The 16,752-nt window shown below is 42.8% G+C and overlaps 1 protein-coding gene across 2 annotated transcripts in view; it reads right to left on the minus strand.

The window, feature by feature from the left end:
• Positions 1 to 846: 846 nt before the first annotated feature.
• Positions 847 to 16,752, minus strand: part of LOC113579813 (transmembrane protein 151A) — a 27,505-nt gene continuing 11,599 nt past the window's right edge. Inside the window, exon 3 of one of the 2 annotated variants that reach the window (XM_035519739.1) lies at positions 847 to 5,451. In XM_035519739.1, coding sequence (XP_035375632.1) covers positions 3,679 to 5,451 — 1,773 coding nt within the window. In that variant the 3' untranslated portion in view covers positions 847 to 3,678. The remainder of the gene's footprint in view (positions 5,452 to 16,752) is intronic. The other variant, XM_035519740.1, reaches the window with a different exon arrangement.

Here is a 16,752-nt window from a genome sequence, read left to right on the forward strand (position 1 = left end):
AACCAACCGACAGTGGCACTGTTGCTCGACACAGCTTCCGGGTGCGGAGTGAAAACGTGCCATGACACATTTATATGTTGTCGCTGAGTCATGTATCTCGAAAGGGCCACCGAGGTTTTACTACCAAATGATTGGTCGCAAAATGAAACACGACAAACCGGCACGGACAACAGCAAAAAAATTCAAAGCAACAGCACGTAGCTCGATCAGTGGGCAGAAATTAGTGAATCTTAGTGTAACATGATCTCCTCTCTCCCATCTAACGGGACTTAATTCAAGCCGCAGCAGCAAAAATATTCCCTAGAACGTATTCAGAATGTATTCCGCAACGTTTTGCTCGGTCTTAGTTATTCTGTGCACCGTTTCTTTGTCACTCACCTCTGCTTGCGGTGTGCGGTTTAAATCCTAAAAAAAAAAAAGTAAAAAAAAAGACATCTACAACACACGGAGAGAAAGATAGACAGAGAAATATAGCATGTTTAGGTAAAAGTAGTTCTAAAAGAGTGTTTTTGTTATTTCAGGTATTTTATATACCTGAAATAACCACAGGGTGGCTCACTTATGATCCTGGCAATGAATTTGACACGCGCGTGCAGAGGCATGTTCTCGCTCACACACACAGCAGGGACAGATGGTAGCGGATTGGGATTGCAGTCACTGTGACTCACCACAGTGACTGTATATATTCCTCTACTGTAAATCGCCTTAAATGTTATTTATACTGTATATACCTCTCACAGTAATGTGTAACGCGTAAATGCGCATGCCAGTAAACCACGTAATTGTTGGATTTATGCTCCTTTGGGCCCAAAGTAAATTATCATCAGACAACGCGCACATTTTAAATCAAGCATTTTGATTTATTATGTATAATTAGTATTGTCATTGTCATCATCACTTATGATCGTCATAATCCCCCTAACAGGTCCATATCAAATCAATGAATCATTGCTACCATAGAACAGTTTGCACCACTTGATGTTTGAGGCATTTAAGCAATTGTTTATTTGCGGATTGAGATTAGCTACTTTAAAGGGACATACTGTACATCTCAGCCACTCAATCAAGAGGAAACTGCATAATCACTAACTGCATGAATTCAAAATAAGACACTATTCTAGTACTCTTAGTTTTCCATCAAATAATGACATTCACAACATTCTCCCAGAACAGAAACTTTGTTTCTGCCGGTGTGCATACAGCTGTAGAAGCAAATTGAGCTTTTAAGATTTAAGATCAAAAGCAAATAAAAAAGCTTCACAAATGTCACCTTTAAACACCATATACATAATTTCAACTGTCAGTCCCTTTGCGTATACTCCCCAGTGACACTTACAAATCAAGTCTCTACTAAATGTAGGCTCAGAGACCTGATCTAGAATCAGCTATGGTCCACATTTATTTCAAAGTTTGAACTTCGGGAACTCTGAGCTGGAATGTAGATTAGTCAGTTGCCTTTAGGTCGGTTCAAAACTTGTAAAGTCTTACAATAGATTAGATTATATCTGCAGCCCAACTGCCCAGCTAACTATTTGTTGTGTACTATACACCCTCACTGCAAATATTTGTGATCGCTCCTCAATGTTAGTCAACGATTAAGTTGCAACACAACAATCTAACATTATTTATTTCAATTCTTTTTACAGTTTTTGACAGTTTTTTTCTTCGTCTGTAGACGAAGACGTTTCTTCGTCAGCCTATGATTGGCACAAGGAAATCTGTCTGATCCATGTGATTTAATGATAGCATGTGCTGTAACCTCTGACTTTGGGTTACCAGTTGGTGCTCTTAGGATTTGGCGTTTTACAGACCATGTTGAATGAGAGAGGTTGTGTTAATCTCTTTCTGTGGAGCTCAGGCAATAAAGCATTGCACAGTGAATCATACCTGGATCAAACACAATTGAATGATCAACGCTCATGTATATATTGAGAACACTATTTTAAGTGTTTTTGCTGTAATAAATTGCTGAAATTCACATTCAGTATTGACAGATAATATTTAAAAATGTTGATAACATAGTGGCTAATCCTCAGAACACTTGAAAGATATGAAGGCATCAGAAATATAACATAAGAAACCTCAAAATGGAGTTTGAGTTAAATATATTTGCACTGATTGATATTGACAGACTTAAATATGGCTTATGAGTATCTGTGAAAAAATAAAATTATTTGGTAAACCTGTGTTGGATATAAAATATTGCTAGACTGAGCCCAATAGTAATGAAGAGATATCAGGAATCGCAGTGTTTGTTGGCACACTCACTAATCTCATCAGAGATTAGCTAGTTTATGCTCATTTATCACAAGTCTAACAGAGAGAAATGCAGATGCTATGATAAAAGGCAGCATGCAGTATGATTGTATCATATATTTCCATTATACAAGGTATCTGTATGAGGCATGGTAGCAGAGCAGAGCCCTTCATGAGGCAAAACTGGTGGTACATTACGGAACAAAAACTGTTAATAATTCAGAATATATAATGAATTTAAAATAATAAGTAATGTGCTAGACTTTAAGAAACAGGTGAAGCCAAGGAAAACTTTTTTCTGCTCGTCAGATCATCTAGCGAGATCCATTATTTAAATGTACTGTGCAACTTAATGTAATGAATAAGTCCTTCTTAGTTACAATGAGAAATTTTGGTCCAAGCTATCTTAAGAGGTAAAATACTCCTTCCTAAATGAACAAAAAAAAAAGGGCAAATATTCCAAGCATGTTTCGTGTTCATTATTCCCACAGCAATCTCAACACAAATACACTTTGCTTTGACCAAGACACAGCAAACATGCAAATGTGATTTGGGAAGAGATGGGAGTGGTTGTTGATGTTGGCCTAGATTCTGAGCTGACAGTCCGGATAGTCAGAGGCAGATTCATGGTGCTTCTATATTGTTATATTGTAGTAGTTGAGAAATGGGTCACACTATATTTGTAGTTGTGTGGTTAGCACTTGGGCTTATGCAATGTAAAATTGCATGCATTTGAAATGTCCCACAGAAGACTGATCTGATAGACAGTCAAGACTGCAGCCATGGTGATGTTACTGTACCTGAAGATTATATTTGTGACTAATTTTCTTTACACTTGATACTGTAAAAACCATAAATATAAATGTTTGTCCTCAGATACCTGTGATGCTTTCTTGTCTGTATCTTTGGAAGACGTGCAGAGAGATCTGATGTTGCCCTCTCTTGTTACAGCATTTCCTTCAACACCTGCTTTCTTTCTAGAATGTCTTATTCTTGAGTATCTGTTGCTTTTGAAATCTAGCTTGTCTCAGTCTTGCAATGGGTGTCTCAAGTCATATTTTCCAACCAATCTATTAAGAATCACTGCTCTCCTCTCTCTGTTTGTCTGGTTATACACCCCTATTGTATAGCTCTTATAGCTCTAAAATGGTTCGATTTTTGCAAAGGCATTGTAGCACAAAGATCAGCCCAATATGGTAGATGGAGCATTATTCTGAGCATTCTTTTCAACAGTTATCATGATGTTAACAATATAAAGGGGAACTCCACCCTTTTCCATCAGTTTCCTCCAAAGTTGTCTATCTGGTCACACCAGTTTAGTCTTCACATTATTCCCCCTCTCTTTCACTAGGGAAGACAGTGCTACCGATATCTTTATTTAGCTATGCCCCCATTTCCCCTTTTGTGGGTCAGTCTCTCTTTTTAAGAGATGTCCTCTCCTGAATGACAACTCTCCTCCCCGTGCACTATTAACAAAGGGAAGAAAAAAGCGTCCTGATATGCCGGCGGTCGGTCTCGCTCTCTCTCTCTTCCCTCCTCTCCTTCTCCTTCCTCAGTCTGCCTTTCTTGCTCCTCCTCCTGCTCTACCTCCACTTCTTCCCTTGTGTCCTCATCCCCCTCCCCCTCCAAAACTCCTCTGCTCTCCTCATCCTGTCTTGACCCCAAACTGAGAAACCCACCTGCACCTCCTCCAGTGTTCCCCTCCTCCCCTCTTCCCCCTAGTCCTCCACCCACACTACGCGAATGGAACAGGGACGTAGGCCGCGGGGCTTGGAGGCGTCCCAGGGAGAAGCCGCTCCTGCTCAGTACCAGCCTCCCTGGGCCTCCGGGACCACCGGCTACCCCGCTGGCCCTCATGCCAGCCATAGTGCCACTCAATAGGGTGGCCGTTGGGCCTCTTAGCCTGGAGGGAAGCGAGGAGCTGCTGGTGGATCGCCGACAGCGAGGGCAGCTCTGGAGCAGGTAAGCTGATGTAAAGGCCACAGGCAGCGCTGGACCTGTCCCAATGGAGTTCGACATGGCAGGAAGAGGGTTGGTGCCCTGGTTGCCATCCAAACCAGGATCCATCAGCATCGCTTCTGAGTAGCTGGGAACCATCTGCTGGTTGCATCGGATGTGCCACTCCAGCTCTGTCATGTCCACAGTGTTGACACGTGAGATGGCGCGATAGCTTGACCCCCCACTGCCTCTAGCTCCTCCTCCTCCTCCTCCTCTTCCTCTGGGGCCACTGCCATTCTCACTGATCCCGACATTCTCACTCCCGTCTGCCCGGCTGCTGTCATCTCCGTCGCCGAACAGTTTCTCCACGTGGTAGTGCACGTAGGCTGTGCGGTATTCTGCCACGACGCGAAGCGGCCAGGACAACAACAGGGCTGAGGCGAGCCAGAACACCCGGCGGCGGGCATACCAGGGCTGGTGCGCCGGGTCAGGGAAGGCCAGTATATGTTCACGGAAGTCCACGTTCTTTAAGTGCATGCCCTCCCTCGCCTCCATATAATCGTCCAGCCCTTCGTTTTCCCCAAAGAAACGCGCCCGCTGTGTGAGGTAGGCAGCCTCCGCCCGGGCACTTGAAAAGCTGAAGCACTTGGTGAAGCGCAGGCGCACTGCTGGGTGCTCCCGCAAGCCCCTCAGGTCCTTTGAGACGTCTTTGACGCCCAGCCTGGCATAGTCGAACTCCGAGCTCGCTGCGTGTGTGTTGATGCGCTCGTGGTACACCTGTGTGGTGGTGTAGGCATCGCCGTTGCGGTAGCGCGTCACCTGTCTGGTCCGCCGCACGTAGTGGTAGCTGATGGCCTTCCACCAGATGCAGGGTGTGGCCTGTTGAAGGCGCTGCACGCGCTCATACACCTCTGCCACCTCCGCCTGGGCCAGCATGGCTGTCTTGGAATAGCAGTGCCAGCACTCCACCAGGTACACCACGTACAGCATGGCCAGGAAGGCCAGAGGGATGTAGATGTAGCCACTGGAGCAGGGGCTGTCCCGAGCCAGATCATCTGGGAAGCCAGTGGTTGTGGATGGCTCCCCAGCTTCCAGCACCGTGGCTGCAGGATCTGTTGGGGCCAGAACGGGAACCTTGCATAAGCCGCACCAGGCCAGCGTGCCGAAACAGCCATACATGAGCAGCGTAAGGAGGAGGCACTTCCAATGAGACTCGCGACACAGAGAGCTAGCCAGGGATTGCTTCACAGGACGCTGCTGCACAGCACACACACACACACACACACACACACACACACACACACACACACACACAAAGAGAGAAGAATGAAAAGACAGGAATGAAAAGAACTCATTTCTACTGGGAGTGCCAGATGTCATAGTAACTGTCTTTCACAGCTAGTGGAACAAATGCAAACTGTTATGAGTAACACTTCAATTAAAAAAAGAATTGTTTGGAGTGTTTCTCTCCTTGCATGTGCTTCTTGTTCATGTGCTTCTCTGCTTAGCTCTGCTTTTTTCTCTATTTTCTTTATTTTCAGATGTCATTTTTCAAGCTGCAATATCTGAGCTTTACCAAGTCAGAAGAACTATGATGCCCAAAGTGATCATTTTTCTTTGTGATTTTCTTTTTTTAAAAATTAGTGCTACAGATACAGGAACAGGAAACATTCCTGTTACAAACAGGAAGAAACAGATCAGAAAATGACTTCTCAGGCTTCTGAAAACATGTACTGTCAAAAATGTCGACAGAAAATGACAGCGCTGGAAATGAGATTTAGAGCTTGTTATCTGAATTCAAGAGCTGGCATTCCTATGCTGCATGAGGGGTATCAGAGTGTAGGAGTGCTGGGAGCAGACCAATGACTGGGGGCTCAGTGGAGCAGCAGAGACACAGAGAGCCAGGCCAGCGGAACACATGAACTGCTATCACGAGTACAGATAACAGAAATGAGCAGTGGGTCCACGTTGGAGCCAAACCCAAACATCATGCTATGCACAGCTCTATAGTCTTGTCTTCCACCCCTGCTACCATCACCCATTCATCTACTGATAATGCTAAAGCTAAAGCTAACACTGCTGCTCAGAGACTTGCAGTACGAAAAAAGATCACTTTGCAGAATGGATTTAAACACACTGCATTTGAAACACCTCGCAAAGGCAGTGAAATAAACACTGAAAGAACAGTAAGTGGCAGCCAGCCTGAGTGCCCCAGTAGAGCCACAGGGCCTTAAGCTGTGGTTACAGCAAACACCCTTGTCATAGGGGATGACTCTGTGAATGGCATGAAAAATCGAAAAATCGTAGTTTGATGTGAGCCGAACATCACAATCTCTGAGTTAAATGAAAATCTGCCAACAATCTGTTGTGCTGCCGACACAACAGTGAAGCAGATTATCATGCATGTTGGCAAGAATGACACAAGAAAGCAGGAGGGACTTTAATAACCTCATCAATACAATTAGCAAGCTTGATGTTCAAACATTTATCAGTGGTCCTCTGCCTGCATGGAGAGGCTACTTAAGGCTACTTGGATTAAACACTTGGCTACACAAAAGCCGTAGGTCAAACAGCCTGAATTTTATTGACACTGTTAAGTTGCTTTTTTTGGAAGAGAATTTTTTAGGAAAGATGGACTGCACACAAACAAGAGAGGTGCCAAAACTCTGACAGAGAACTTGAGGCGCAATTTATCCACCCCTACTAGACGCACTAGCACAAACACTGACGGACTCCCTTGTATCGGTAGATTTTATCACTCCAGCTCTTCCCCCCACTGTGGCACCCTGATGGAGCTACAGACCTTGGATAAGAGCCCCAATGATGATGAACCATATCTTCTTCCATGGACATCACAACCCCGTGAGGATTCTACACTGTCCTCCATCTCTACTCCACCCTCACCCCACCTGAACCTCCCAACGATAATGGATAAGCTGGTATTGGCTGGGACGAGGCTGTCACTTTCCATGTAAGACAGCTCTGAAGTACAGTGTAAAATTATTCCAGTTCCTCCTCCGCCCTCATCTATAGCCTCATCTCCGCTTCCACCCCCAAGACCTTTCCCTAAGATGCGTCTAGCTCCTCCACCACCTGTAGCTCAAAAAAAGAGACAAGCTCCTCAACTACTGGAACGACAGCTTCACTCACTCATACACTGTATTGGAAGAAGACACCCTATTTTCAAACAATGTGCTACAATGCTACTCTTTAGGTGCCTGCTACTACAGTGATGACGTCAGTAGTACATGTTTTCAAAAGACGCTTGGACCCAAGAACCCCAGTACGCTCATCCATTCCAGTGCTTATCAGAAATGGGGAATAAAAAACAAAGAGTACACGTTAAGATACTGTAAATGTGTCCAGTCTGCAGTTGGTGATGTGCTTTGCTCTAAATGCTGTGGCTCACATTACTAAGTTAGCTCTTCTCAATATTAGATCACTCACAAACAAATCTCATTTAATTAATGATTTTAACATAGCCCATGGGCTTAATTTAATGCTTTTAACTGTAACATGGTTAAATTAATGTAGTGCCACAACTGTGTTAAGTGAGTCTGCACCAAACTTCAGCTTTATAAATGCCTCTCGTGGCAGCTGGAAACGTGGAGGTACAGCTGCTCTGTTTAATGGTTCCTTCCAATGCAAGCAGTTATCATTTGTTTACTTTACATCCTTTTGAGTGTCTCTGTAGTTCTGAAAGGGATGCCAAGAATAAAGTACAATGCAGACTTTATTGATGAGATTACACACTTATCTTTTATTTTCACTGATTTTGACCATTTTGTAATTGCTGTTGATTTCAACATGCACATCGACAATCCCAAGGACAATCATGGCAGCGATCACTGTGGCATATAGTACATGGTTTGTCTCTCTCAGCATGTGGCTAGGAGCACATACAGTCACTGTTACACTCTGGATTTGGTTATCTAACATGATTTCAACACATCAGCCTCTGTTAATGATGTATCTTTGCCAGATCTTTACTGTATGCTTTTTGATATGTGGGCCTCCCTAGAACCCGATGCATCACTTTTAAGAAGTGTTATAAATCGCAACACTGCTACACTTGTCATGGCACCATACAAACCAGCCAGGTCTGTTCATGCTCTGCTGGACAGCTTCAGCATTATTAGTGTTATGGATGACCCTGCTCCAGTCAAAGCCAACACCATTTCATGCCAACAGAAAGCACCATGGAGAAATGCTACTGTAGTTCAAATTAAAAAGAAAGATTGCAGGAAGGCTCAGTGTAGGTGGTGAAAGACAAAATAGAGGTTTGGTAGGCTGAGTTTGAAGCACTGTGTACTTGTAGGTTGAAATAGTTGTGTCAAGGAACAATAAACAATAAACAAGGAACAGGTTAATGTTATACTGATTACTACACAGCAGCTTGAGAGCAGGGGAGCAGTTGTGAATAGGCTTGCTGTGTGCGTGCGTGTCTGTGGGTGAGTCCCTCTGGCTGGGTGCTGCCCGGAGCTGTGACACTTAAAGAATGTGTTTCACTCAATAGCTGCCCACATACTTCAGATAGTAAACACTTCACTCTTATTGGGTGTTTTTCCTATCTCACTAAAAGATGCAGTGGTGAAGCCTCTATTGAAAAAGAAAAATCTGAAAGAAACTCTGTTAAGTAATTATGTACCCATTTTAAATGTACCATTCATTGGGAGAAAAACGTTTTCAAGCAACTTACCTGTTTTCTATTCTCAAATAGCTATCTAGACAAATTTCAGTCAGGATTTCAGCAGACTGCTATAATAATATATAACTCATGAATTTAAGGTAATACTCCTGGTCTATAAATTGCTTAATGGTGTAGGACCAGCGTATCTATCTGATATGTGGCACCATTATGAACAGAGCCCTCAGATCAACAGTTAGTCCTGTCTAAGGTAAAAAACTAAGCAGGGAGAGGCAGCGTTCTGCTAATATAGTATTTTTAAATGGAACCAGGTGTCAGAGAATATTAGGAGTGCCCCGACACTAGATGTTTTAAATTGAAACCAGGTAAAACACTGTTCTCTCAGATCCTGTAGCATTGCATTTTTAACTTTATGCACCACTGTACATTTTTATTTATTTTAATTCTTAATTTATTCTTTATATGTTTCATTTGATTTTTTGCATTTTATATTTTTATTAATCATATTTGTTTTCATTTAGGTTATCACCGTAATCTTTCATTTTATTTTCCTAAATTAAATTTAGTTAATTTTACCATTATTTTAAGAAATTGTAACCATTTTGTTTGGTGCAAAGACGTTTCCAGGGTGATAGGTCCAGGGATGTAAAACGGTATATTATTCTTCTATATCTTATGTGAAGCACTTGGAACTGGTGCTGTGTAAGAAAAGTGCTACACAAATAAACTTGCCTCATCTTGCCTTGCCATACATGTGATTTCTGTGATCCAGGGAGGGCCAACATGAAAAATGCGAAGCATCTAAGCAATTAAATGCAGCACCATTTAAGCTTATTGGACCAGTTTACTTAATGGAATTATTTTTGTATCATTTTAGAACATATGACTGGATATCAGACTAGCAATTAAAGCATTTACGCAAACAAATATAGTACCATTCTTTAAAATACTGATGTAACCAGTTAATTATTTTTGTATCATCATCTTTGAACATGTGACTGGACAGCAGACAACATTCATTTCTAAGTGTGTGAGAATGAAAATGTGGGGCTACATAAAGTAAGAGATAAGTACCTTGTGAGCATACAACACTACATATAGTACAGCTGAACACCAGCACCCTGAAGGGCTGAAGTGGACCAGGGGCCGGTGGCAGTGCCAGACATGCTGACGATGGTGAGCTGACTGTTGTCAGCATCTGGTTGAAACGGTCCACCAGGCCATTGCTCTGAGGATCGCAATGGAAGGATGTAGCCTTCCAAGTGCCCAACTGCCAGAGAGAGTGACTTGAATAAGCAGGCTCAAATTCGAGTCATATTATGAAAGACTCATGACTTGACTCGGACTTCAACTTACATGCCACTCGAATCTGGTTTAAGACTCGTGAAATTGTCATAGATGAGCTGGTCATGCACAATATTTATTTATTTGCAGATTGCGGTTCTTACACTGACTTCAAATTCAGCATGGGCACACAATAAACCTTTATGTGGGTCCTTGCAATGGAAAACCATATATTAGCCAATTTTCCGCTTTGTTTAATCAGTCATTTTAGTTTTTGATTTTGTACAACCTTTACATTAAAATTAAATTAAAATGCTAAATATGCTTTATTTAGACATACATCATTGATGTGGGCATTTAATAATAAAACTTGCAATAATGCTTTATATTATTGTTTTTATTTTGTAGAATATGGAAGAACCGTAAATGGATATATGGTTTTTTGTTGCAAGGACTCAATTATCACCTTTGGATACAAAACCTTTGAGTCAGATGGACACACAGTCAGAGTGCTACATGCACTGCATACAGGATCAAAATAAAGTATAGTGGCAAAATGAAAAAATTTCTAGCCTGTAGCTGAGCTAAAAAGTATGTTAGCCAACTAGAGCGATAGGTGATAAATACTCTTTCTAGTAAGTTCCATATAATTTTAAACAATAATGAGGTTCTGTCTTTTGTACGTGCTCCATTGACCTACTGCCATTTTCTTGGTAGTTAACATTAGATTGCATACCGATGTAAATTTAACATTAGATTTCAAGCACTGTTCCATGTCTTTGTGATTGAGAATGCATATTAGTTTATGTGACCAGCAGCCACTGTTTATGTGAAGAAACGACTTGAACTCTTATTCTAACACTTGAGATTTGAGATTTATTCTAACACTTGAGACTCACACCAGATTCGCACCTCAGAGGCTTGAGACTTGATTCAGACTCTTACAAAGTGACTCATGAACATCTATGACTGCCAACTCAATGTTGTATCCCTGCTCACTGTGAAGTTCCTCTGGCATCCCAAACCAAGAGAAGAACTCCTCCACTAGCTGCTCTGCCATCTTGGCCACACTCTGGTCCAGTACCGCATATGCTTCAGGCATTCTTAATGAAGTAATCCATGGCCGTGAGGACACTATAGTTTCCAGATTTAGAAATGGGAAAGAGGCATGTCAGAGCGGAGAGACTGAAAGGAAGTGTACAATTACGTTTCCTTCTTCACTGATGTTACAGCAATGCATGTACAATGGCAACAGTGCATATAGTTGTACGTCACTGGTTGCAGCAGTGTATGTATGGTCCTCCACCCATTCATATGCTTTAACCCAGCTAGTGCAGCTGCTGCTGCAGCTGCTTCAGCATCTGGCCTATGCAGCAATGCCCCACGCCAGTCAGCCCGTGAACTACACCTGGCTCAGCCTTCCTAAACCGAGCAGAGAGCTTGGCTTCTTCCTGGGTGTGGCAGAATTCTCCACAGCTCCACAGGCAATGACAGCAGCAGCAGCAGCACACCTCAAGGTGTGCACGGTACCATCATTCTTCAGTTGTACATGGACAGTGAGACAGGGCATTATAATTACTGTGTAGGTATCCAGCATGGTGTCAGACAGTGAAGTGGTACTCCTGCAGCGCCATGATCTGCCTCGTGACCTGACACTCAGGGTCTCTGCATGAGCCAAGTCATGGAGGTGTGATCACTACAAAAAGAGGTAACCCCACCATGACAATGAACAGCTCTCTCCTTGTCATGCTTTAGTTGTGTTTTGGCTTGCTCATGTGCTGGCTGTAGTATGCAGTGACCCTCTTGTGCCTGTCCTGTACCTGTGAACACCCTTTATCTGTGTATACAATGAAGTCGCCACCTGTCCTGGGGAATGCCAACACCAGTGTCTCACATAACTACCACAAAGAGCAGCAAACACACACTCAACCTCCTTCTCCCACTAGAATGCAGCCCCCTTCACTGTGAGGCGATGCAGCAGTGTGGCTTTTTCGGCAAACCAGTACACTAAATGCCAGTAGTATGAAGCCAAACTCAGGAAGCTCTGCAGCTCACTGACAATCAGTGCCAGGAGAAACCGCTGCACCACATCCACCTTCAGTGGGTCCATTTCCACTCTGATCCCTGGGGATCCTTGGGGATCCTGGCGAGCACTTGCTCCATCAGGAGCTTGAATGCGGGTGGTGCATTACAAAGCCCAACAGGCATCACTGTGAACTGCCACAATCTGATGTCTAGCATGAGTGCCGTTTTCTTGGTGGTGTCTAGAGCAAGTGCCACTTGCCAAACTCTCCTCTGCAAATCAGGTGAGCTGATACAAGGTGTCATCAATTTGTGGGAGCAGACACGAGCTTTGTATCAGCATTGAGCTGCTGATGGTCCACACAGAATTGGCAGCTGCTATCCATTTTCTTTGCCAAGACGACTGGGGCTGCTTTCGCTGGCTCTAGGACTCCCACCACTGCCATCTCACTCACTTTCTTCTCTGCAGCCTCTTTCTTAGCCAAGAGAAACGTGCGGGGTTGGCACCAAATTGGTGGAGCATCGCCAGTGTTGATGCTGTGCAGAATTAAGCTAGTCCATTTAGTTTCCATGGCCATGAAGATGTTGCTGTAATGGCACAGCTGCTATTTCTGCATTTCTGTTAAGCCTGGCCTGCTCCATCGCCACAGTTCCAGCACTACCTCCAGTCTTGCAAACCTCGTCTTTACTCACTAGTACTGCCCTCTGTGATTTCCACTTTCTCCATCATTGTTGCCGACAAGGGTGCTGCTTGTGTGCACCACCCATAGCCCTTGGAGACTGACAAACCAGCACTTTGCATGTTCAGTTCCTCTGGCATGAGCAGCTTCACCTTCAGAGCCGTCAGCACGCCCCACACCACGGAGATCTACCAATCGGCTATGAGGCTATGTGTTCAGCACTTCCAGAGCTGGTGGCTTCCCCCATGGAAAATGAAGGCCAGAGAACCCCGATTCTCTGCCTCTGCTCTGCCCACTGTCCACCATGGACAACTTCATTTGCCTACTCTCTAAGTCCAACATTCCTTTATTGAGGTTGAGCACAGACCTGGATATCACTTGGAAATTTAGATTACATTCACATTTGAGTATTTGGAAGATGCCTATGTCCAGAGTGACTTACAGAAGTGCTTTGCTTCATCAAATACATATCCTCATGTGACAAAAGATATGACAAAAGATAAGTCAGTGTTAAGAATACTATCAGGCTAAAGGCCCGGCTAGAGTGGAAAAGGTTGTTTTTGTAGTGCATATTTAAGTGCAATCCATGCCAAGTATGCATGCGTCCTGTACAAGCGCAAGCCAGAAGCCTCACCTCCGTAACCACCAGCAGCTCTTTCCTACCTTTCATGACGATTCAGATGCTGGTAATAGATTTGAGTTGGTCAGTTGTCACCTCTCTTTGGTGAGGTGTACCATTCGCAGTGTGACAGAGCATGCCTGGTCGTAGCACTGACAGCGATGAACCTGTGACAACGAGGGTAGTGAGCCGTTTCCTGTCTCTGGACCCAAAGGTGATCTTCCTGGCTGTGGTGTCAATGGTGAGGGTTATCCTTTCCAGAGGTTGCCCGTTTCCCACTGGCTCAGGTACACGTCATTGACTGACACAATGTCCCCTTTTTGCACCCTCTGCACACCAGTCACTCGGGTTCATTGACCTTGAGATCCTACATAAAGTAGCACTGTGTTGATCGCCCCAGTGTTTCTACACCAAGGATGAGTTCTGACCTCTATGCTGGTGGCTGCAGTTGGAGGCTACAAAATTAAATATAATCAGTTATGTTTCTTTGAATTTCCAAACTACATTGCTGCCATAGCAACAACTGGCAATATAAACAAATACATCATTAATGCAATGTCCAATAGCATTAAAATGCTTTGCCATGGGAAATGACAAATCCTTCATTCTGAAGGTTTATAAGTCTACTTTGTTATTATTATATGGTTGTTAAACATGAAGTCCCTTGGATATCGTCCTTATGTGCATTTCAGCAATGGGGAAGTAGTTACCACTCATAAAAAAACATTAGCATTGAAAAAATAAGATGTTTATTTATACTATAGGGTTTTGCTTGTGTATGAAAAATCAATATTTTTTTTTATTATTGTTACTGATCATCTTAGTTTCTAATGTATTTTTGTATTGAGTCCATAATCCAAAGTGCTTCAGAAATAAATTATTAAACAAAGTTCACATTATAAAGGACATGGTCCATATGTAAGATAAGACAACCCAATAAACTGGTCAGTGCAAAAGAGAAGTTGTGATAAGAGTGCTAAAGCATCTGCTGTTCTTATAATTGCTGTTGGTAGTGATAATATTAATAACAATTACACAGTGGTGTGAAAAGTGTTTGCCCCCTTCATGATATTTTTTTGTATGTTTGTCACACTCAAAATATTAATAAATATTAGACAAGATAACACAAGTAAACACAAAATGCAGTTTTTAAATAAAGGTTTTTATTATTAAGAGGAAAAAAATCCAAACCTAAATGGCCCTGTATGAAAAAGTGACTGCCCCCTAACCCTAATAACTGGTTGGGCCACCCTTAGCAACAACAACTGCAGTCATGCATTTGTGATAACTGGCCACGAGTCTTTTACAGCACTGTGGAGGAATTTTGGCCCACTCATCTTTGCAGAATTGTTGTAATTCAGACACAGGATTTTTGAGGGTTTTCGAGCACGAACCACCTTTTTAAGGTCATGCCATAGCATCACAATCAGATTCAGGTTAGGACTTTGACTAGGCCACGCCAAAGTGTTCATTTTGTTTTTCTTAAGCCACTCAGAGGTGGACTTGCTGGTGTGTTTTGGATTATTGTCTTGCTGCAGAACCCAAGTGTGCTTCAGCTTGAGGTCACGAACAGATGGCTGGACATTCTCCTTCAGGATTTTTTAGTAGACAGCAGAATTCATGGTTCCATTTACCACAGCAAGTCTTTCAGGCCCTGAAGCAGCAAAACAGCCCCGGACCATCACACTACTAGCACCATATTTTACTGTTGGCATGATGTTCCTTTTTCTGAAATGCTTTTACACCAGCTGTAATAGGACATGCACCTTCCAAAAAGTTAAACTTTTGTCTTGTCAGTCCACAGACTATTTTCCCAAAAGTCTTGGGGATCATCAAGATGTTTTCTGGCAAAACTGAGATAAGCCTTTATGTTCTTTTTGCTCAGCGTTCTCTTTCTTATGGTGGTTCATGAACACGGACCTTAACTGAGGCAAGTGAGGCCTGCAGTTCTTTGGATGTTGTTGTGAGGTTTTTTGTGACCTCTTGGATGAGTCATTGCTGCGCTCTTGGGGTAATTTTGGTTGGCCGGCCACTCCTGGGAAGGTTCCCCACTGTTCCATGTTTTCGCCATTTGTGGATAATGGCTCTCACTATGGTTCGCTGGAGTCCCAAAGCTTTAGAAAAGGCTTTATAACCTTTTCCAGACTGATAGATCTTAATTACTTTGTCTCTCATTTGTTCCTGAATTTCTTTGGATCACAGCATGCTGTCTAGCTTTTGAGGATCTTTTGGTCTACTTCACTTTGCCAGGCAGGTCTTATTTAAGTGATTTCTTGATTGAGAACTGGTGTGGCAGTAATTAGGCCTGAGTGTGGCTAGAGAAATTGAACTCAGCTTTCCAAAAGATGTGATAAATCACAGTTAATTTATGTTTTAATCGAGGGGGGGCAATCACTTTTTCACACAAGGCCATGCTGTGTTCAAAATAATGGCAGTGTGTTTAAAAACGTGAGTAAAGCTCAGAATCCTTATAATAGATTTTATTTCCATGCATTGGGAACACTGCACATTATATTCTAAATTAAAACATGAAGAAAAATGTATCAATTTTTTAATTACTTTAGAGAAAATGAAGAGAAATGAATATTGGGCTGTTCAAAAAAATATAGCAGTGTCTGCATTTTTTTTCACAAACTGATTTACTGTATAAACTGAAAAATCTTTAGGAATAAGCATTGCTGTGAATCACTAAACTAATATTTAGTTGTATAACCACTGTTTCTGAGAACTGCTTCACATCAGTGTGGCCTGGAGTTGACCGACTTCTGGCACCCATGAACAGGTATTCCAGCCCAGGATGATGACAACTTTCCACAATTCCTCTGCATTTCTTGGTTTTGCCTCAGAAACAGCATTTTTGATGTCCCCCCACAAGTTTTCTATCGGATTAAGGTCCGGGGATTGGGCTAGCCCCACCATAACTTTAATTTTGTTGGTCTGGAACCAAGATGCTGCTCGCTTACTGGTGTGTTTGGGGTCATTGTCTTGTTGAAACACCCATATATGCAAACTGATCCATGATCCCTGGTATGCGATAAATAGGCCCGACACTATAGTAAGAGAAACATCCCCATATCATGATGCCTGCACCACCATGCTTCACTGTCTTCAGAGTGTACTGTGGCTAGAATTCAGTGTTTGGGGGTCATCTGACAAACTGTCTGTGGCCCTTGAATCCAAAAAGAACAATCTTACTTTCATCAGTCCACAAAATGTTTCTGCATTTCTCTTTAGGCCAGTCCATGTGTTCTTTGGCAAATTGTAACCTCTTCAGCACGTCTTTTTTTTTTAAACAATGGGACTTT

Source organism: Electrophorus electricus, chromosome 19, assembly GCF_013358815.1.
Source record: "Electrophorus electricus isolate fEleEle1 chromosome 19, fEleEle1.pri, whole genome shotgun sequence".
In the NCBI taxonomy this organism is placed as follows: Eukaryota; Metazoa; Chordata; class Actinopteri; order Gymnotiformes; family Gymnotidae; genus Electrophorus; species Electrophorus electricus.